At 39.5% G+C, this 24,230-nt stretch overlaps 1 protein-coding gene across 1 annotated transcript in view; it reads left to right on the plus strand.

The window, feature by feature from the left end:
• pcdh15b (protocadherin-related 15b) overlaps positions 1-24,230 on the plus strand; it is a 144,423-nt gene that overhangs the window by 58,584 nt on the left and 61,609 nt on the right. The window contains exons 13-20 of the mRNA XM_063894181.1: positions 1,267-1,401; positions 3,993-4,142; positions 4,253-4,344; positions 5,105-5,206; positions 11,116-11,248; positions 14,089-14,168; positions 16,235-16,328; positions 20,317-20,445. Of these exons, the coding sequence (XP_063750251.1) occupies positions 1,267-1,401; positions 3,993-4,142; positions 4,253-4,344; positions 5,105-5,206; positions 11,116-11,248; positions 14,089-14,168; positions 16,235-16,328; positions 20,317-20,445 (915 nt within the window). The remainder of the gene's footprint in view (positions 1-1,266; positions 1,402-3,992; positions 4,143-4,252; positions 4,345-5,104; positions 5,207-11,115; positions 11,249-14,088; positions 14,169-16,234; positions 16,329-20,316; positions 20,446-24,230) is intronic.

Here is a 24,230-nt window from a genome sequence, read left to right on the forward strand (position 1 = left end):
GCCTCTCAGTGATAATGTGAGAATTTACAGTGCCGCAGCATTGTTATCACCCATGCATTCCCCAGAGCTTAGTTTGTTTAAGATGTGGCGTAGGCATTTTGACAAAACAAGCTTTGGTTCGTTGCTTTCTAAAAGACCCCCACAGCAAGGAATGATATTAGTGGGGATAATGTGTGTTTTCCTGCGTGTGTGTTCAGGTCGTTTGATATACGTTGAGCTATTTGAAATACCGCTAACCCCGGTCTTTCCACCAGCATTAAGTACCAACAATGATGATTAGTCCTAATTGCTTTTATGTGCCATCCATCACTTTTATTTATGTGTATGCATGTGACTCTGCATAACCCTGTCTCTCTGTGTGTGTGTGTGTGTGTGTGTGTGTGTGTGTGTGTGTGTGTGTGTGTGTGTGTGTTTATTTATGACTCAATATTCACACAGGCTACATCAACAATATTATCAGCCCTCCTACCCTGCTGAGCTAGCCTTATCTGGAATGAAAGCTCACACACACACACACACACACACACACACACACACACACACACACGCACATTTATACTGCATGCACACAGTGAAAAAGGTGCATATGTGGGTAATGTCAGAGGAGGACTTGAATTGCCTCTCCATCACTTAGTTTAACAGTGTCACACACACACACACACACACACACACACACACACACACACACACACACACACACACACACACACACACACACACACACACACACACACACACACACACACACACACACACACACACACACACACACACAGTTCTCTCTGTCAAGAAAACCTTGAAGATGTATTTCATTCACCTTCCTGTCTAAGCACTTTTTTTGCTTGCTGCTATTTTGCATATGGAACATGTTCCTTTGTTACTTTTCTCCACTTTATTTATTTCTGTTTTCTTTGAATTGTAGAACATGTAAAAAAGTGTGTGAAAGAGAGATGGGGATATATTCTTAAAATCTGTGTTACTTTTGTCTTCAGCTCTTTTGATTATTCACTGCATGTTCATCAAAGTATCCAAAATTGCTTCCGAATTGCCCGTGTATTCCTTTTTTTCCACCATAAGGTGCTTAATAGCCATATTTCCTTGCAGTTGTTGCACTGAGCGGCTCGCAGGTGTAAATGTGCAACGGCTTTATGTGTGTTCCGCGAGCAATACGGAAGATATAGTATCCTCCCTGGGTTAAAAAAGACAAAATGTATTGACTTTAATGTCTTCTCTGTCCCTCTAAACATCTGTCTTTCTCTCCAACAGACCAGGGACCCCCAGCTCCAGTTCTCATTGGACAGCTATTCTAATGTTTTCTCTGTATCTGCTACTGGAATCAGACGATATCTTACCCTGGTGCAGCCATTGGACAGAGAGACACAGGACTCCTATACATTCACGGTACTCCAGCCTCTACAATATCTATGTTAGCTGTGTGTGTGTGTGTGTGTGTGTGTGTGTGTGTGTGTGTGTGTGTGTATGTGTGTGTGTGTGTGTGTGTGTGTGTGTGTGTGTGAGAGAAAAAAGCTTCTGAATGCATTTAAATAACTCAAATCAGACACCCTTGAAAAAAATGTAGTAGTGGCCTTGAGAAAGACTCCTATCTACTGAAGAGGTGCAAACGGTAGACAAAGTAAGAGGAGATGAGTGAAAAATGTTGCCTAGAGGAAGAGAAGAAGACAGGAGGAGAGTGAGATAGATGGAGAGGATAGAGAAGAGGGATGTGTTGAATGTTGTAGCTCCACGGATGCAGTCAAATTTTAATTGAGGGGGAGTGAAAATGCAGGGGTGGCTGCATTTTTTACAAGAGAGAAAAACAGTCTTAGTAATAATAGGGCGGGAGATGAAGACAAAATAAACAAGGGACAGACAAGCACAAAGAATCAAAGGGACACTTTCATCAACAGGGAACCTTTACTCGCCCCTTTTTTACCCTCTTTTGTTTTGTCGTCTCCTTCTCAATCGGCCATTGTCACTCTCGCATTCTTATTTCCGTTCATTCAGCAGCTTCTTTGCGGCAGGGGCAAAGTTAGGCTACTCGTTTCCAAACTGAAGGGAAAGATATTTACTCAAGTGCTATACTTAAAAATGTTGAGGAACTTGTAGTTTACTTGAGTATTTACATATTCTGCTGCCTTCCACTAAACTCCAGAGTCAAGTATTGACCTTTTCACTCCACTACAGGTGTTTGACACGGTTAATTCCAGTCCAATTTCAGTTAATGTTAACAATACAAAAATAAATGACAAATACATGACAAAAATGTATTGAAAATAGATGTATTATAGAAGAAGTTTGATAAGCTAAGATTGTTTTGTATTTTTAAGTAAGGAGAGAGGGTAGGTTACATAAATCCCACCTTTCCCATCTGCCACATTAAAGGGAACCTATTATGCCTTTGGGGCTAATATAGGTTGTTATGCATGTAAATGGTCTGCAAAGACAAAAAATCCCAAATCTTCCTCCAGATTTTTTCCTCTCCTACACCCTCCCCCCCTGCCTGAACGGCCTGATTGTACTCCTGTGTTTAATTCTGCAACATCAATTCTGTAACACTCAAGCTTCAAGCTAGCACTCCAATACATTGTACGTTATACAGCTACAGAATTGTGCTACTCTATAGTATTAAAATGTTTACTTCCACCACGCTCGGGGAGTGCTGGCAGTGTGTGTGCACGTGGGTGGGAGTGCAGCATACTGTATGAAGTAATGCATTCCAGTACTTGCATGCAGCTATTTGGATGTAAAGAGGGGAAAAGCAGCAGGGCTGGTGTATTGATTGAAAGGCAGAGGTGTACAGTAATCATCATGAAAGCCTTGCAGGAGAAATTAAACTCCGGGAGTGAGAGAGCTATGAGACATGGAGGATGATTCTCATTTTAAAGGAGTCAATCAGCTTCTTGGCAGATGAGCTTGTGGAGGGGATTGCTATCAGTGAAAAAGCTTCTATAGCTTCTGTTGATGTGCACTGATATGCATGATGGATGGACAATTTACATGGACAAGTTACATTTGTTTTTCATACAAGAGCGTGGACTTTAAATTGTTTGTGTGTTATATGAAGGACAAAAGAGGCCAAGATCATGCAAAAGCCCTGCTGGTTTCATTAAACATGGCACAGATAATAATACAAACAGAAAGTGTATTTCTTAAATTCAATTGTATTTATAAACTGATTTGGCAGCAATCTCAGACAGTCTTCCTATCTTTGAGCGCGTGTGTTTCATCTTATCTTTAAATACATTGAAGTATTACAAAATAAATCCTTTGGCTCATTTCAGAAAGTTTATTTGTGGATCTAAAAAGCTGAAATGCCACAGTTTAATATTTACAAGGAGCACATAATAATAATGGTTAATAAGATCTTGTTACACAAATAGCTCGACAATTTTAGAAATGTGTTTATACGCTTGATAGCTGGGATAGATGAGAATATTGACATGCTCTCAAGTCAGCACTATTTAATAAGCTATAGACAGCAGAGAGGAAATCTAAGGTTAGCATGGCAAGAAAGGGAAGGGGGCATATTTATCCAAGTGTTTTTCTTGTGAGAAATGTCCTCGAAGAAACTAAGAACTATATTTACATTCAATTTAAGGCACATTAATATGATTAATGGGACACACATGTTTGTTTATGTCTCTTTTTGTGACTCAAACACATTTCAAGCAAACATTATAGGCAGTGGGGAACAGCAATTATTGAAAGGAAATGGTCTTTGAGTTCTTAGACCTACAAGCGTATAAATAAACCAAAAAGCAGGGATTTGGATTGAAAAAAACCCAGAACAGCTCAAAAAACAAAACAAGAAAACAAACAGACACTATCAAGATGTCAAGGACACATTGTGTGCACAGTCCGACCATTTCAGGATTCTCTAAAGGTACTTTTTGTAGCTTGGCTGAGAGTTACATGTTCTCATAGAAGGAACATTTTCTTTTCTTTGCTCTTGTCAAAAAAATATACTTTGTTCTTGTCTTTTGTCTCTACAGCTTTTAGCATCAGACGGCGTCCAGCAGAGCGTCCCTGTTACGGTGACGATTACAGTGTTGGATGCCAACGACAACACTCCCACTTTTGATAACGTCTCCTATAATGTCAATCTGTTCACTGATATGAAGCCTGGAGAAACTGTGTTACAGGTACGCACTGGTAAACACAATGTAATCAAAACATTTCTTACTGTACTTGTGGTAATTATGTAGTGTTTGTAACAAAATGTACTTTTGTGTTTGTGTTTACCTCTCTCCAGCTCACAGCAGTCGACTCTGATGCAGGTCCCAACGGTAAGATCACTTACCGGATCTTAGCTGGGGACCTGGGACATTTCGTTATTGGCAACAGGTGAATATATTGCAATATTATTTTCATTTGTATCTTATCTTCAAGGTAAACGTTTAGCGATTACACTTTTTATGCTGAGAGTCGGATGAGATGATTTGTGTTACTGTACGCTAATATGAAGCTAGCGCAAGCAGCATGTTAGCTTAACCTACATAATATATGCATCTGTCCATACCTCCTCATTCAACAGTGTAAAGTATTTAAATACTTTCAATGTATTCCACATATGTATATATTTCACATCCTCAAATCTTTATTGTTAATATTGTAAATATTCTTCTCTCTTTTTGCACTACTTTATTTATCTTTTGCACCATGCATGTTGAGTTGTTGGAGGAGCACGCGACATAAGATTTTCATTGCCAACATATACGCTGTATCTGCTGTGCATATGACCAATAAAACCTTGAAACCTTGAAACCTGAAACCTGAAACCTTAGCATAAAGACATAAACGAGGAACAATTCTAGCCTGGCTCGGTCCAAAGCTCAGAAAAAAGAAAAAAAACATCTAGCTGAACCTCTGAAGACTATTTTAGTCCTTTTAGTCCTTTGATAGAACCGGAAAGACCCTTTATTTATCAAAACCACTTTCTACACAGGCAGGTTAAAAGCTCACATTTAACTCTACATCAAGCATGACAGGACGCTGTGGCACAGTGGGTTAGTGCGCTGATCTTTTGGATCATGGGAGGACTGATTTCTACTGCTTTCGAATTAATATATTCATGACCATTGAATACTGAATAATCTGTTTTCAGCACTGGGATCATTACTGTGGCACCAACTGTTGAGCTCACTGTTGGGCGGAGCTACACTTTGACTGTAGAAGCCATGGACAATGGGCCTGTACCTCAGAGAAGGTAAGAGTGTATCCCTGTCTGCTTCATCAGTATTTCAATCCGTCAGTCTGTCAGATATCCAGAGCTTTCACACTCCTCAGCCCTTTCAAACATTCCCCTTCGTCTCTCCATCTTTTCACCTTTTCAGCTGAGCCGTGTTCATTTTCTAGAAATATATCAGGAATTATAGTTTTGTATTGGAAAATGGCAAGAAAGGAGTGGAAAATGGATAGCATTAATGTGAGAAGGAAAAGTGACAAGAGTGGCACAGAATGAAAGGTATTGAATGGTGTCCGACTACTAGTTACCCTCTTCTCGAAGAAACGCAAAGAAAATTACACTGTCTGAAAGGGACAATTTCAGCAGATGCAAGCACACAGATGGTGAAAGAAACATAATGCAATACACTCAGGCCCTTTCACATTCCCAAGGACAAGGACTGACTTGATTAAGTAATGTTTTATTTTATTTTTTTGATTCACTGCTACCTCTCGTTTCCCGTCTCTTGCCATTCATCTCACCTTCATGGATTGCATCAATAAGGGACCATAACTTTTATCAGCTCAAAAACTCAGGCTTTTCCCCAACTAGGGTTATTTCATGGATAAATGCATCTACTACCAATATCTTTTTAACTCTGTGTGTATTGATTAGGCAGCTAAAGTCTGTCAGAGAGCTGCTGTTTTATTTTTAGCAATGACTATGCGAACCATTCGCCCGCTTGAACGTGATCAATCTACAATTTCTTACGGATTTATATCGCAGCTGCTCTAGCTGAGATTTTGATTCCTTTCAGTGTTTTTCTCAGCACAATGTCTCAACATGACTCAGGAAACATCAAAGAAAAGAGGCATGTGCTTTTGTAGGATGCAGAAAAAAGGGCGCTTACGTATTTTCATGCATGTTCATGTCCTTCTTTTTCATTATTTGTTCAGTTATTAAGTCTTTTTCTCTGTCATCTTATACAGAAACACCATAAGGAAAACCCATATTGGCAACAATGAAAACAAAAGCCATATAAAACTGAGCTAATGCGCCAGAATGAGCAACAACCTGTTGTTTGCTGATACTCGCAGCTCACTTGGGTGAAGTTCTTTGTGCTTTGCGCTTTGGAATGTCTCAACAAAAGGATAAATTAAGACTGCAGTGTCCTTGTAGAAAGGACAAAAAAGACAAGTCTTCAAACAAGAAGCACTGAAAGAAAGCAGCACGTAGTTACTGACACACAGGAACATTTATTTAAGATTTTAGTTTGAGAAAAAGGCACTGCTGCTGCAACGATCACCATGACGTAGGCTTATGTGACAGGCAGTCAGTTTTATAGGTTCATAAAATGTAGGCTGAGCGATCCAATAGGGAGTATTCAGAAACTCCCTGAATTTTCAGATGTTTAATTTGAGCTGTCAGTGGCCACAGTGCAGATTTCTGTTCATCACTCTCTTAATCAAAATGTCATCAAATTCAATCAACTTCTCTGGCACCCGGTTACATTTTACACTGTAAGAAAGCAGTATGAACGTTTTGCATATGACAGTGTGACCAATAGCAGTTACCTCCCCTGTGAGATATTTTGAACTCCACATTAAACCCCTTGCCTCTCTTAGATATGTTGACCTCTCTGGATTTAAGTTGCTGTGCCCTAATGTTGATTTAAATCTCTAAAAGACATTCAATGCCAAGCCTACCTGAAAGAACTTGCAGTGTTAAAGGCAAACTGATAAAAAGTACTGCCAAATTAGCATTGCACTCCAATAACTGTGTCAAAAACAAATAATGCTGCAGAACCAGAGATATCTTTCTCTCTTCTCCAATACCAGACATTGGTTCTCTTAGTCAAAACTCGGTGCATCTGTTACCCTCATTTGGTAGAACAAGCATGCATATCACCCCCCCAATACACAATACCTTATAGTGGATCAGCCTCAGGACATCTGTTACTTTTAAAAACAAATAATGAAATGCTTTAAAATGCTCAAGATTGCAGATATTCAAAAGTCAAAGCTTTATTTACAGTATTTAAGCCTTTTTTGACCTGCTTATGAAGGGAAAAGGCATTTCAATTGTTAAAAGAGGACCTATTGTGATCCTTTTCAGGTTCATGTCGGGTTCTTGGGCCTCTACTGTTACATGTTTGTTTAGCTGGCCGGCTTTGTTGTGTTTTGTCAACCACATAGACATGTCCCGACCCTTAGCCTATCACTTAAAATATGTTGGCGCGCTAGCCAATAGAAGTGCATGTTTTACTCTGTGATGTCATTATGATGCGTAAGTAAACTAATGAGTCCATTGGAGGCATTTAAGGCAGGTGGGAGGGAAACTCCCTCTGGCGTGAACTTTAGGGTTTAAGCCTTTGCAGATCATTTACACGTACCTATACAACACTACAGGAAAGGGAAAACCCCAAAAAGCATAATAGGGCCCCTTAAAAAATGATTGCCTTGTATCTTTCTTTATGTCTAAATCTTTCCTTATCAAACGAGAACTCTGAACAAACTTATTATGAGTCCGGGAAGTGCTTCAAGCCAAACCTTTTTTATAATGATTTAATTTTCCCTGCTGCAATTGATTCATCGCTCAGAAATACACATTTATCAGTCATGAAAATAAAATGGTATCCCCTCTCATACACGGCTCCAGCTTTGTAGTTGCCAAATCAATACACAATGTGAGCCACTGCAGATTGAGGTGTTTCCAATGATTGGCCCACAAATTGTCCCCAAATTTCCCCAGACCCCCTGTTTATCTCAGCTGAGAACATAACCCACATAGCAAATCGATAATCATTTCTGCTACCTGATTTGTTAAAACTATGGGTCAGGACCATAAATGAGCTGCATGCCTTTTGGCAGGTGGGCAACTAGAAGACATGAATCACAGCATTTTTTTAATGACTTTGGATCTCATCTCAGTGTTACATCTCCATGTCAGGGGGCTGGGACTGTTGAAGAACTCTTGAGATACGTGTTTCATTCAGATTAGAAGTGCTTTTGCATGGCCTAGATAGATACACCCCAGAATACTGAAAACAGCTTACGCTCGGGGGTCTCATTTATACTTTCATCAAACTGTCGGGTAAGAGAGAAAAGAGGGCACCACGAGAGAGAACAGATTAGAGAGGGTAAGATGTTAGATAAATAACTAGATAGAGATCAAGATAAAGAAGTCATTTTGTACAATAAGAGGCATTTTGTAAAATACGGAGGCGGTACAAAATCATTGCAAGCCGCACGCAGGGTTGGGCTTGTTACTTAGAAAAATGGGTAACACTTTGCCAACGAGCAGAAACATTTGACTGCTGCGTGCGAACCATAATTTAGCGTGCAAGTTATTATTAATTTGCACTCACGTGTGGGTTTGTGTGTGTACTGTACACACACACAGAGCTATGTAGAACAATGACTATGAAACTGAAAATGCATAATGAATTAGAAAGAATAGTTGAAGAAGAAGGACCTGCCTGGTAGAGAGACTTAGGATGGAAGAACCAGGGAAATAGGCTACAGTATGAACTACAACTGAATAATCTCCATTCCCTCAATGGATTTTCATCAATAATGCCATCTGAATTGTTTTAATAAAACACAGGCTTTCACTCTCTCTGGCTGCTTCCATTTTCCCAGACTTTGTCTACTTACTTATTTATTGTTGTGAACATAAACGGATTTTGTGGGCTATTGTTTATACCCGAGGTTCTTTGGCTTTTTCAGTCCATGATCCAGTTTGAGTGGAGTTAATCTCTCCCCGCTAGTAATCAGCACTCTCGCCATGTAGAAACACAAACTAAACCCCAACCGTTCCTCATCCCGAAATGCAGGTTGAGTAAACCAAAGATCACTCAGGTCGTGTGGGGGTTAAACTATGAAATGGGATTATCTGGTCTTTCTACAACGTGTAATAAAGTTAGTTAGTAATGACCACTTTCTCAAAACGTATTGGATTTGTGTTATCAGGTTGCAAGGCTCGGGAAACACAGTTTTTCTTTGTAATGCGACATTTCAGTCCAGACAATCTTTATGGAGCAACTGTTTGTTTTAAATGAACAAGCACCAGGCCTTCCAATTCCTTTAATAAGGCAGGAGGGGAAATAATCCAATATTTCTAACCCTTATAACCTCACTGACTCGATGCTGTCAAAATCTAAGTTTCTTTTAATTTCCAGTGATTATCCTGACCTTTATTACACAAAATATTGCTTAAGAACATGTGTAAATAGTGCTTATATTGGCACTGAATAATAGTTAATTCAGATTAGAGTGTTGTCTTGGTCCTCCCTTTTTTACCATCTATATTTGAACTTTATATATTGGTGACGAGACAACACCTCAAAGTTAGGGGGGGGTATGAAACAATATTCTGTAACATATTATACATTTTCTTCTTGACCTCTGTGTAAAAGTTGCAGTGTAATTTCCTTTAGATATGAGATGAATCTGAATAAGTCTGATAGTACATTTCGTGTAGTCGTGATCTAAGTATTCTGATCCGTCTCCACTAAGTCATGTTCCCTGCAAGTGGAGCGTTTTATTTCGAACGCCAGTGGAGCATCATTATTGAGAGTCCCAGCTCTCGTCAATATTGTTCCTTTGGGAAGGCCTTGTCCAGGATCAAAAAACATGACTGCGTTATCTAAAATAATTGGTATAGCAGATGTCAAGTCTGCTTCCAGTTGGGTACGAGTTTAATTTGCACTTAGTGCGTTGTTATCTCTCAATTATGTAAGGCGGTCGAGTTGCCAGAGGGCTGACAAATGTAGTTCTCTAAACATGACAAGTTTCTGCCAGGTAATTTAATATCTCCAGAAAGAAAACCTCACACGAGTAGTTTACAGCACTGGATATAAACAGCTCTGTCTATTTTAGCTCATCAAAGTGACATGATGTTTTGAAATAAGTGTTATTTTAATTTTCAAAAATATCATTAAACACGTCTTTTTATCAGAGGGGAAGTAAACACGGTATAATCAAGACTTCATTTTACACAAGTCAAACTACTTAATGTCAGACACCAGTCAAAATGTTTTCTTGTTTGGTGTCATCACTCTGCAAATTGAAAACCTAATGTCATTTCTTTTTTTGTACTTCCCTAATTTCAACCTCTATTCCTGTAAATCCCTCTTGAAACATTTCAATTACGTTTTTTCACCTGTTAAAAAGTGCTGAATCGACCTCTTAACCACTACTGGTTATGTAAGCTTTTTTTCTATGCATGTATTAAATAGTCTTCCGCACAGTAAGGATCAGATTCAGAATCCCAAAACTTTATTTATCCCAAATTGGGAAATGTTTCCGTTACCGCAGCAAAATACAATACAAAATGAAGCATAGTTTACAGATAGTAAATAAATCACTGCACTCGTTCTTGAATACAGCAAGTGTAACCCCTTAATATGGATTTGAATATGATAATAAAGGTTTAGCCTACGCCCTCTGGTGCAGGGCTCATGAATTAAGATTACTGAGGAATAATCCTGCCCTAACAAGATACTGATATTCTTCCAAAACAAACGTATGCCTATTTTTGTTTACAGTTAAACAGCATTTGTCTATCTACAGAAGAGAATCATTGAAACAGCACAATACATTTGTTAAAATGAAGCATAAAATGTTAAACCCTGGAGAAAGCTGTCTGTAAAGCCCAGCAGCAGAGCACTGTCTGTTTGCCACTCAGACTGTCTTTGACTTCACGCTCTTATCGATTAGCCAAACACAGCATGAAGTGCAACAAAACTAACACTGGCCAGCCACTCTGACCATTCAGCCTTCCTGACACTGCGTTTTTTTACCCACTATCCTCTTGTGCTGCCCTCCAACTCTTCTTTTCCTCCCTTCATCCCCTCTCCAACTTCTTTTCCTTCTTTATCTGCTTCTCTTAGAGGCTGTTTCTTTATCTGCATTCTTACACAGCTTCTGCCTCTCCTTCTCTCTCTTTAGGTCATCCATTACAACGGTCTATATCGAAGTTTTGCCCCCAAACAATCAGAGCCCTCCCCATTTCCCCCAACAACAGTACAACCTGGAGATCAGTGAAGCTATGAGGACTGGAGCTACACTGCTCAATCTGCAGGTACACAATCACTCTTTCTGTCACACGCATAGGGACAATCACACTATATACAAGCTGTTGTCCCCTCCACAGCTGCTCCTTGCAAATACACTTTGCAAACTGGATGTTGTTGGTAAGTTTAATCACGTTTGCAGTTTTTAATCAACATTTTGCAAACTTTTTAACAAAGTAATTTCTGTTAGCTATATCATTCATGCATCTATCATCAATTTTAAGTATTTATATATTACTTTTAGCTTTCTTTACAAACCATTTGTCCAGTTCTTCGAGGATACTATACTGTTGTGGCGTTTTAATCACATTTAAAAGCCACTTTCTTTATCGGGGTCGTTGTCTTATGAAGCGCCTCTATTTGCTTCCAAACTAATTTGCAGAGATCCTTGTTACATTGAATCACATCAGACATATTCATTGATCCTGGCGGCATACAAACATGAACATAATCTTCCTTGCTTATAAAGTATTTCTCCGTTTAAAAAACAACAAAAAAGAAACAGTCAAAAGACTATACTGCTTCCCGTCTAATCACTCAAATCTGTGTCCCATTGTCCTGCCATATACAGTGCCCTCCAGAATTATTGGCACCCTTTTAGTAAAAATAAGCAAAACTAGATGCAAAAACTTTCTTTATTGTTTTCCTCATAATATTTAATTCAACATATTAACAAAAATCTAACCTTTTCACTGTTTTAAAATCAAAATAAAATAAAATGTTGACTTAAATAAATATTTCTCTCCAAAACACGTTGTCAGGGTTTGGAGAAATAGGACCCAAGTGCAGCAACAAAGGGAGGCAGGTATGGGTACAAACGAAAGGCGAGCTTTATTCCAAAAGCTGTTTTACAAAAATACGAAGTTAGGAAAATTCCAGGACATGAAAAACACTTGACTTGAACACATGAAGACGATAAATCCAGGGCATGAAAAACGCTTGACTTGATACATGAAAGACGACAATCCAGGGCATGAAAAACGCTTGATTTGAACACATGAAAGACGCTAACGAACTGACAGAGAACACAAGGTGAAGCAGGACTAAATACAAAGACACTAATCACAACACAAGCCACAGCTGGGGAGGGGAGGCAGAAACACCAGGGCAACAGGTGACAACAATGAAACAATCAAGGAAGGAAGGAAAACCAAAAGACAGGAAGTAAAACTACACATGACACAGCAGAGGGAAAACATTTCAAAATAAAACAGGAAGCAGACAGAAAACAAGGATCATGACACACGTGTGCCACAATTATTGGCACCCCATAGAAAATCATTTGATTAAGATCTGACTGAAGTTTATTTCCAGTCATAACTTACATTTTTAGGTTCACCTGTTTGATTAGGAACTCTTAAGAGGTCAACCATGACTTCTTGTTTCACTGGGGTATAAATATGAGGTGACACAGGCCAAAAATCCCTTTGTCATTCATCACTATCGGAAAGACCATAGAACACAGTGTTTTGAGCTGCACAAATTAGGAAATGGATATGAGAAAATCTCGAAACAGTTGAAAATGCCCATTTCCACTATCAGGGCAATAATTAAGAAGCATCAAGCAACAGGAGATGTTAAGAATTAGCCTGGAAGAGGACATGTGTGTTCATAGACGCCACAGACCGTGAGGAGGATGGTTCAACTGGCAAAAGTATCTCCAAGGATCACAGCTGGAGAATTGCAGAGGTCAGTTGAGTCTTGCTGTCAGAAAGTCTCCATAACGACCATCAGACGCCACCTACATCACCTCAGGTTGTTTGGGAGGGTTGCCAGGAAAAAAACCATTGCTTTCAATTAACAACAAACTAAAGCGTCTACAGTTTGCCAAACGTAACTGGGACTTCGAATGGGACAGGGTTATATGGTCAGATGACACCAAAATAGAGCTTTTTGACCACAAACGTCAAAGGTGGGTTTGACGTACACAGAAAGATAGCCGTAGAAAAAAGCACCTCATACCCACTGTGAGGTACGGTGATGGATCTTTGATGTTGTGGGGCTGTTTTTCTTCCAAAGGCCCTGGATATCTTGTTAGGATACATGGTATCATGGAATCTATCAAATACCAGCAGATATTAAATGAATACCTGACAGCCTCTGCTCAGAAGCTTCAGATAAGCACCTTCCAGCAGGACAACGATCCGAATCACACCTCAAAATCTACTCAAAAATGGTTTACTGACCACAGAAATAAAGACTTTGCCGTGGCCATCACAGTCCCCAGACCTAAATCCCATTGAAAATGTGTGGGAGGAGCTGAAGAGGGAGAGACCACAAGCGTCAACCTCGGAATCTGAAGGATCTGGAGACATTTTGTATGGAAGAATGGTCTCAGATCCCGTACCATGTGTTCACCAACCTCATCAAGGGGTGCCAATAATTCTGGAGGGCACTGTATAGGCATATCAGACAGTGCACATTTGACAGCAAAAAAGAGAGACTCGAATTAACTTATAAATCATCTGAATCCACATATTTCAGACCTTAGTGTGACTCACAAAAATGTAAAGCCTTTTATTGATAAGCCAAATATTCAAACCGCAATGATGTAACATTTACCATCCTGACTTTAAGCTAGCTCTTTGAACCGTCTATTCATCACAAAAACAGTTTCAGCTTCGGTTCTAAATTGCTAACGTTTTATTTCAAATCCAGTTGTTAATTTGTTTTAAATGAATGTATAGCTTCTCAGCAAACTTCCCCTTAAGCTTTACTTATGCATAAGTACGGCATTGTGGATATCACTGACATTTAAAACACACTGAATAAAAGTCACATTTACTAAAGGACATGTCAAAAATATTTACGTCTATGTATTGTGTCTTTTTTTTATTTACTTCTTCAGGCAGTGGATCGGGAGATGGACCCTGTCACCTATAACATTTACAGTGGAGACGCTCATGGACATTTTGTCTTACAGCAGAAGTAAGCACACAAACACACACTCACATACACACAACTTATTTCATCAAGTTTGATCAAAACTATGGAACTTATTGAAGTCAATAATTCCTAAAGCAGTAAAGTATTATTTTCCTTTTGTTGGTATTTCGATATGTGTGTGCGTGTGTCGGGTTGTAATCTGTCTAAATTGTATCACTCAGGGCTCGGTCTCCGTCGGGGGCTTCACATAAACACACCCATTCCCTCTCCCACATTCACACTCTCACCACATGCATACTGACTCTCAGGGCTTTTGTTGTATTTATTCATTTATTGTCCATTAAAAATGCATTTCTCGTGCTACGGAAAGATCCTATCTACATTTCTTGAGGGAGAAGGCAAGAGATAAACAAAGAAGAGTATGGTGAAAGACTGAGAGATGGAGCTGAATTGTAAGGACATGGAAAGGGAAGAGGGGGAGAAAAAGAGTAAGCGATAAGGGCGCAGGGAAGAGTAAAAGATGGATAAGAGCTGGGGAGGAAACAATGAGTGGCGGACAGAATTGTGTTTAGGATGAAAGAAAAAGATAAAGTAAAAGGGCCCCCTATTATCCATTTCAGCAAAGATTAAAATGAATTTAAGAGCTTTAGTTTCTACATTCTAGGAGTATTTGATGGGGCTCTGTTGGACATTGTGAGATCTTCCAATATGTGCCAACATTTTTCCATGCCACAGCTGTGCTTTGTGCAGTATGGCACTATGAGAAGCCAAATTGCTATTTTCCTTCCAAAGGAATGTAACATGCTGTCGGGCTGTTATTGGCACAGGATCGAGTGATGTGCAGGATTTGTCCCTTAAAATACTCTAAAAGTGTAACATTTGTTTAGGAATACATTGCATTATCCTGGTATCATCATGAGGATGGGTTCTAATGCAGGTCCATCACACAGGCCGGAGCAGATGATTGGTTTGAGAGGAGTAGACGTGTGTGTGTGTGTGTGTGTGTGTGTGTGTGTGTGTGTGTGTGTGTGTGTGTGTGTGTGTGTGTGTGTGTGTGTGTGTGTGTGTGTGTGTGTGTGTGTGTGTGTGTGGGTGGTGTGTGTGGTGGGTGTGTGTGTGTGGGTGTGTGTGTGTGGGTGTGTGTTGTGTGCATGCCTGAGAGTTTTCTTCTAATGAATCATCCATGAATAGACGTGAAACGCATTTTGGGAAAAAACATAGCTCCACATATGTCTCTCTGTAGACCATATACCATCTTCTCACACACACACACACACACACACACACACACACACACACACACACACACACACACACACACACACACACACACACACACACACACACACACACACACACACATGCAAAGACTCACTGTCAATATTTGGAGAACATTTGCATTTGAGATGGTGTCTAATTCATGATCATAGCTTGAATTAAAAAACACTTCAATCATTATGTAAATCTTCCCCTGGCGATGTAAGTAGTGTAGTCAATCAACACCAACATCAAAGGGTTCTGCTGGTTTTGATTGGTCAGAAGTTTCAGACAGGCTGCTCTGAAGCTGTTGATCTTCTGGAGTTGATTTTTACTTATGCGTTAATCATTCGCCCCGAAATCTGACTTTTATCTCTCTGATTCTGTTTGGCCGTGTTTGATTGCTGAGTAACTTCAGTCTGAGATGATATGTATGGTAAATACAACTAATAATTCTTAGGAGCTGTTTGATGGTTTACACCTTTCCACAATGTTATCATTCATACGATTTAACCACACATCTACAGGTCAGTGTTTACAAATGGTGTGCCAATCAATTTATCTTTAAGTGACCATTAATGTGTAAATCCATTGAAGTGACTGAATAATGTGTAATTAATCAGTTTGCAGATTGGAAACATGATTGTGGTTTTGAAATATTTCACCTACAAATGATTTTCTTTGGTGAAAACTATGTCCCCTTACATATAGTGTTTGGTATAATACATTAAAGCCATTAACAGCATTTAAGAACTTAAAGTTCTGTGTTTTTATTTGTCTGTTATGATCCATTTTTAAGCTCATGCTTCAAGGGTTAACCTGTCTCTCTCTCTCTCTCGTTTTTTCTGCAGTTCAGGGTACCTGGTGCTGAACAAGTCTTTGGACAGGGAGTCTCTGGATTATTATACCCTGGTGGTCACAGCCTCAGACGGACACCCAGATGGGGTAAGAAACTGAGCTGTACTGCACAGATATTAACTGCTTGTCTCTACTTGAGCTGTTTCACATCCCCAGTGGAGTTAAGCTGAGTGGCTGTCAGGAGGGAAGCTGTGTTCACAGGGAAATGGCACAAACAACAGCTGTTGCATTGTGGGGAAAGATGGATACAGTATAGGAGGCAATTTCTTCAGTAAAATAGCAGACATAATTGCAGAGCCACGATCTATCTGTAACAATGCATTTGAAACTGAGCAGAATAATCAGTCTGGGAAAAAATGGATGAGAGGATAACATTTAAGGCTCATCTGGCCTTGGCAACCTTAATGGTTTTGAAAGAGTGCACGACAAAATAAGTTTATAATCACATCATATCAAGCAGGACTAAAAGTTCTCCTCTGATTTGCACTTTTAAACTGATAATAAAGGTATGCTTTTAAACATATGCCACGATATTTCAAGGTTACGTCTCAATTTTGGATTGTTATGGTTCTTTTACAACAGAAAGAGACAAGAAGAAGACATTCAAGTGGTTCCTAAATTGTGGGCATTTCAATGCGGAGGGAGCTCTTCAAATAATACTGTGATTTAAAAGAAAAATTGACTTTGCCGCAAGAGCTTTTTTTTCTAAAGATAGAGCAGTGCCCTTTTCACTGTTGCACTTACCTAATTGATCTTAGGTCATCAGAGTCGCTCTCTCTGTTTTTGTTCTTCCTGACCTTCCTTTTTTAAAAGTCTTAAAAGCGCACACATGAAAGTAAAAGGAATACATTGGATGGAGTCCCACTCCCCTCTCTTCTATCCTCCTTCTCTTCTCCTGTTTAACAATTTCCCTTCTTATCGTTTCTCCTCCTCATCATCCATCTCCATTAAAAATGTTTTTTTTCTCCTCTCCTTTTTCTCCATCGACCCCTCACCCATGTGTCAATTCAATCAAAAGGTAAAGTTAAAGTCCCCTTTGAGAGGAGAACTTGCTGATTTGAATACTCTGACCTTCTCTCACACACACATTTGCACTCAATATGAAGGGAGCGAACAAGTGGGAGGAATTAATAGAGAGTGAGGAAGGAAGACAGATGTGAGGGGTGTTCAGGGGGCCCTTATTACGTTAACAATTGTGCTGTGTGTCCATTCACACAGTTCTAATAGAAGGAGTGTTAACCCATACACACCCACAGACATGCCCACATATACTTAGTCAATTGCTCTTTGGACCTTGACAATTAGTGTATTATCGTTGCGCCCCAAAGGTCTTTAAGTCGGAAAATGGCTAAAAGTAGTTTGCCCATTTTTCTGCTTGACACTTTATTATATTTTGAACGAGCAGACACAAGAGAGAGAGGGAGAAGTTTTAGAAAAGAGGAATAGCACGAGCTCGCAGATAGACGGAGGGAAGACCAAGAATGAAAGAAATAGAAAAAGCAGAGGAGAAGATAGTCGCTCATACGGACCCATTAATCAGCATCACTAGAAAGGCCTTGGGTTGTCTTCAGATGCGTGCACACACACACACACACACACACAAGTCCGAGTCCACTATTATTAAATGCCCTGTTGTGAGAGTGTCAGACTACAAAGTGCCTAATTGGCTATTTGGCTAGTGAATCCATCATACTGCCACATTTTGAGGGCCCTACAAGCTGGTGCAGAAGACCAGCTCTCCTGTAAGGACAGTGTGCTTTGTACGGTGCAACTTAAACTTTGGTGCAGGACAGTATGCTGTTGTCAAATGGACTGTGTAGTAATGCATCATGGCAGGGATATGGGAATAAGCTAATGTTTCTGCCATTAAATACTGTGTACATAAGCGCTGAAGACAGAACTATAGTTTCATTTTTGTGTTGCCTTAGACAGCCGGGCGCTAAAGGTTTTTAATAAAATACTACTCAGCTAAGTGTAAACAGTGCATTTTTTAGGGGATTGGTTTCAGTTTTTGGTGTAATACATTTCAGTTGTAGACACACTTTACATTTTATTGTCACAACTTTCTAGGACAGTCCAATGAGTGAGCTTTTGCTGATGGAGCTTTGGCAGGAAAACAGCATTTTCATGAGCGTGTCAGCAGAGTAGTAGTGTAAAGCTGGCTGCCTAACAGCGAGGGAAAGAGCCAGTGAATGTGAAGTATGAATGAGGCATTTCATTAAAATCAGCTAACACAATTGCAACTACCTGAGCTAATGCTATACTGCACATTTGGTGTGCCGGTTAGTATTTTCAACAGCAGGAAAGTGTATGTTAGATTACCTCGATATACATTAGAGATGCAATAATTGATTGGCCGTTGCTCCGTTTATTTTCCCTTCTCAAATTTACACCCATTTGCTGCATGATGGGTTTGATGTTGCTAGCAAAGCAAAGCAGGCATTGGCTGGCTTTTGATACACTTACACTTACACAAACACACACAGAGCTTGACAACCAGTCAGACCCTATTAGCAGCTTTATATCTGAAAAATAACTCTTGGCAAATTAGCCAACTCTTTCCGACTATAAGGGAAAAAGGAGCGTTCTCTCCCTCCCTTCTGTCAGTGGGTTAGAGGCAGGCAGGAACACGCAGCAGGGAGCTAATATCAGTAACATATGTGTATGTTACTCAAAATTGAGCAATTCCTCAAAGGCACTGTCTGTTTAAGCTTTTACCACCCAGTGTTCTACAGGATGCTAGCACAATGTAAACCCTTCAGACAGCTATGAAAGTCACATTACCAAATAATCTGTACATATATTATTGATTAATTCCTCATCTTTTAGTCATATTGCTAATATGGACAATGTATGATACATTTAAAACTTTAAGAAAATGTTGTCTTCATATGTGGGTGGGTGGTAAACTTTGGCAGGTGGCCATGGTATCAGCAGTAAAATAAGGGCTTTTCAGAAAATGATGTGCTTAGATGCCGAACGGAGCTTACCGCCTCTTGTTCTCTATCTTTGTGTGTTTGTATGTGTGTGTGAGTGTATATGTGGGTTTTTGCCGCAGCTGCTCACAGTTTTCTTTTTCCATTATATCTGAGCTCATTCTATTTTACATATATTGGCGTTCAGATAAACTGTTTTGTCAACTGTGAGCTCTTAACCTCTCAAATTACTTGCATCACTGTGTGCCCTGACAACCTCAAAAGCCTGTTGTCGCCTCTCTGATTGTCACTCTCCCACACGCACACCCACACACGCTTCGTTTTCTCTTTTCATCCCTCTTTTGTGATTCACTTAGCTTTCCCTCATTTTTCCACTTCCTACTAGCTCTCTTCTTTAAAAGTCAAAAACACAATCACTCTCCCTCTCTTCATGAAAGTCAAATTAAGAAATGAGTGTTCCTCTTGCCAGCTTCTCTCTCTTTCCTGGACATGTTTCTAAGTGCTTTTGCTGCCGGTTTGTTGAGAATTGGTGACATTTACTGTAAAGAAACATTTAATGAATCCCCTCCACACTAACATGCTTTAATGCATCAAATTTAATGCATTTCCCGGGTCTTGTTTGGCACAGATTCCTGTCTATTCATCTGACTTTTGGTCACAAACTGAGCTGTCTGTCCTTGAAAAACAGCCCCCAGATGTAATAGAGGTGGTCCTCCTTTGACCCTTTGTTCATTAATTTTAATACCTTTTTTAATTATGCATATCTTAACCAATTTTTTTCCTGCTTCAACACGGGAAGAGAAGATGCATCGGCGAATAGTTTTCAAATGCATTTTTAAACAGTTATTAGAAGGACAAAGAGATGGACAGCCGGTGCCAGAGTGCATCTACATAACAAGCAAAATGGGCTCTTTAGTTGTTTACATAAAAGAGCTTTTAGTAGAAGGACAAATAAGTGGGTAAAATAAAATATTTTCATAAATATGAACATGGATTCATCCCGTGTATTCTGATTATCCATCACGTAATAAAACTATATGACGCAAGACAGAAGAAATGGAATAAAATGTTCAATGAATACAGTGAATGATGTTGATGATGACCAGAACACTAACGCGCGTGTGTGTGTGTGTGTGTAGACCTCCACTGCAACAGTGAACATTGTGGTGACAGATGTAAATGACAACGACCCGAAGTTCAATTCTTCACTGCCGGTGAACCTCACTGTCATCGAGGAAAAAGATCACGCCTACGTTGGACAGGTCCAGGTAAGAAGAAGCTCACACACACACAGGTTCTCCTATCTCCTACTCCTTAACCTCTATTACTTCTCACTCCATGTTGAACACACATTATGATGTCCTCACTGTAAGATATTTGTACGGGGAGTGTGCATTTGTATGCTAATGTATTCATTATGCACACACTCACTGCTGTGTATTTATTTGTGGGCTGATTTCAGATTTTTTTTGTATTACACTAATCCTCTGTTGTAATGATGGGTCATGAACAAAAAGCCACTTTGATGACAAGTTATCTCACTGTGTGTCATTTCTCTTGTTGTGTAGATTGGTAACACAACTATTTGATATCGTGACACTGATCCCCATGTCTCACTCCTCCTGACATAAAGACCTGGAAACCTTAAGAGGAAAGCACATAATTACTTTTAACTTTATAAAACTTGTGTCTTCATCTTCCCATCAAAGCCTCTCAGCACAGATACACTACACACACACACACACACACACACACACACAGATTCACAGAGGCTCTAATTAAATCCTGCTCTTATAATCTTTTGCAACAGGGACCATTGATCACTAACATAAGTCTGTAGACCTTTTGTAGCTTTGTAATTAGGACTGGGTTATCATACTCTGAGAAATGTGTGTACAGCAGTGTGTGTAAGTGGGTGGACAGGATACAAGAAATTCAGAGAATATTCAGGATTTGTATCTATTTTGGTTGAATATTTTGTCTCAGATTTCAAATATTACTTTGTGAAAATGCTTCACTCCCTCGTTGCCAGTTTAAATATTTATAAAAAGAACCGAAGATAATAAGACCAATTGTATTTTTTCCTTTTTCTTCCAAAAGAATCCAAAGATCTGTAAATTTAATTCAATTTATTATGAGTTTTAAGCATGTTTTGATGTTTATCCCAAAAATGTTGTGAATTCAAATTAATTTGGCCCGGAGAATTGGGACCAAATGTTTTCTATTAAAATAAAAGCATTTTTTAAATTATTTTTTGAAACGTATCATAGCCACATAGCCACCTGTTGATTGCATAATTAACAAAAACTAAGTCTGCAATGAATATACTCTAATCTTTAAAAAACACATACATAGCACATGTTTTTGTAACGTGATCTTTCCTCAGCGCTCTGGGATTTCACCTGCATCAGCACCTCTCTCTGCATTTACCCCCCAGACTCCTGGCCTCGATCCAGGCTTAATAACTGACTCATGTTTTCCGCTGACAGAGGCCATGGGTAAATCTGACACTTTGATAGGCTCTGATCTTTAAAGATGCTCCCTTCGGTTGGTTAATTCATAGCCTTTGTACACTGGTGTCAGGGGGTGTTTAATCAGTGTGACACTTTGTCTGGTTCTAAATGTTAATCATGCTTCTTTGGTTGAACAACAGGACTTCTCCTGGGACTAATTTATGGCCTTTGTACAGCCACGTCTAGAATTCTGAACAAATCTTACACTTAACAGGTTTTAAAGTTAAAGCTCAATACCTTTTTATATTTGAACAATCCAAACTCATAAACCCCACCTTTCATGCAAAGCGTTCTGAACTTTACCTCTTGCTCTCGTTTGGACTTATTCCAAATTCAACATCGAGAATCCCACCCTAATCTTTAGAGAGGGCACTTGAAAGTATTACAATCTTGAACTTCCTCCGCCTCAAAGACCCTTGGATATTCTCCAAATCAAAACAGACGGCGTGATCCCTCAGCGGGCTGCGCGAGGCACGACTCTGGGCCTCATTCCAAACCAGGGTCCCCTACCTGTAGGTATTAAACAGATTTCCAGAAGAATAAATGGACCTGACCTTGATCTGCTGATGCTGGTACAGTAGAGAGCGATGGAAAGAGGGGAAGAAGTGAGACACGCATGGGTGGCAGAGAGAAATGGGAGAAAAACACTAGGGAGAGGTAATAGGGGAGAGCAAGAGAAGAGGGACACGAGGGGAGTATGGCTGCATTCTTGATCTGACTTTCATGAGTCTAAGAGATGAAACATGCATTAGAAAACAGGAACAATAGGTGAATGCAGAGAGAGGTCATACGATCAAAGAAACGATTATAGCAGGTCAAAAATAATCAAGAAAGGTGGCACGTCATTTGCATGATATAGTGGCAGACGAAATAAAAGCAGAAACTCCAAATACAGAATTTGCTTTATGTTGCTAATGCTAAACCTGGCAAAACAGTTGACAAATCCCAGCAGCTGCACTAACCGATACAAAACTAGATGCTTCCCAAAGTACCTCTTCATCAGTTCACAATTTGGTTCATCCCTCCACGCATGCCCTTTAAAATTTCCTGCTGCAGCTGTCAGCTGGAATTAGAAATTGTAGACTGTTGGTCCTTCATGGCACGATTGCCTGTCCCTACAGCACAATTGTTTACTCTCGACATGTACTCTAAGTAGCAATACGCTGCACAAAAATGGGCTTGGAGTAAAGAGGAGATGTTATGTCGTAATATTTCTTAGTAAATGGTTGAAAAATGTATTGAAGGGGGAAAAATGGTAGGAAGGTAGAGTATATCGATCCCTCTTCGAACTGTGCATGCTCCCCTTCATGTTATATGCTCCCCTTCATGTTCAGGAATATACAGTTTTGTCTAACAGAAATGTGTTTTTTTCCCCTTGATCATGTTTATCATGAAGCCAACTTTCAGAGCCAAATCTACTACGAAGCTAGTACAAATCCAAATACTTGTGCTGCTTCAAATGGTATAGATGTGTTACTCCGAAAACGCACCTGAAGTATCACTGCACCTACACTGTTGAGATGAGGTTTAGTGTTTGAGAACAAATTATCTGATGGGAAAAAGAGTTGAAAAGATATAACAGGAACTCGAATACAGAAGCAATCTCACCCACATTCACACTCGTACACACACACCAGTGATTGATGGCTTGTCTGCACGCGTTACTTACTGAGAAAAAGACTCCCACACTGTTATAACACCGTCTCTATGGTGTATTGGTACAGCAAAAGAAATGTGCTCCGAGACAGATTTAAAATAAGATCTCATTCATTTAGCTTCAGTCGCAGGAACTTCTATTGCTGTCTCCAGGAATGAAATTAGAGGTGGAGGTGAGATAGTGATGAAAAGAGAATATAAAAAAGGGGAAATTGGAGGAGAAGACGTATGAGCACCTTAATACGAGAGGCAGAGATTACAACTGTAGAGCTAGAGTATCGGCTCCAAGCTCTTTTCTTTTTTTGTGTGAGTGTGTGTAGAGAAGCATCAGATGTAAGACCTACACATTAAATCTATTTGGCCTCAATGTAATTATCCTGAGCGAACTGTGAGAAAATTAGTAAGGGAGTGATAAGACACAAGAAAAAGAGGATACAAGAAGAAGGATAAGGGAAGGTCTCACTCATCACAGTACCAAACTCAGAGTCTGCAGAAATCAATATGTTTTACATCAAGACAACTGATCCAGCAAAGTATTTAAAGGATTTGGTCTAGTGTCTAAAATGCAAAGCTATGACACGTTTACTGCTTCCAGTTTAAAGGAAGGCTTTAATAAACTATAACATCTCCCTGTTTAAAAGCAAACACCTGCTCTTTACCTTATTTACTTACAGTAGGCAGGTGTCTATTTATCTTCATACCAGTTTTCTCTCATGGGGATAAATCTCTTATGTCAAACTTAAAAACTGATTTAAGGTTGACAAATTTGGCTGCGCTATTAAGTTATTTTTGGCCTTTTGAAAGGAGCCCGTTTCCTCTAAATCATTTATTTTGACAGCTTGAAAATGTAAAGGTGTAACAGTATTTAGAAAAACAGGCTTATT

The sequence above is a fragment of the Eleginops maclovinus genome, chromosome 10 (assembly GCF_036324505.1).
Source record: "Eleginops maclovinus isolate JMC-PN-2008 ecotype Puerto Natales chromosome 10, JC_Emac_rtc_rv5, whole genome shotgun sequence".
NCBI classification, from domain to species: domain Eukaryota; kingdom Metazoa; phylum Chordata; class Actinopteri; order Perciformes; family Eleginopidae; genus Eleginops; species Eleginops maclovinus.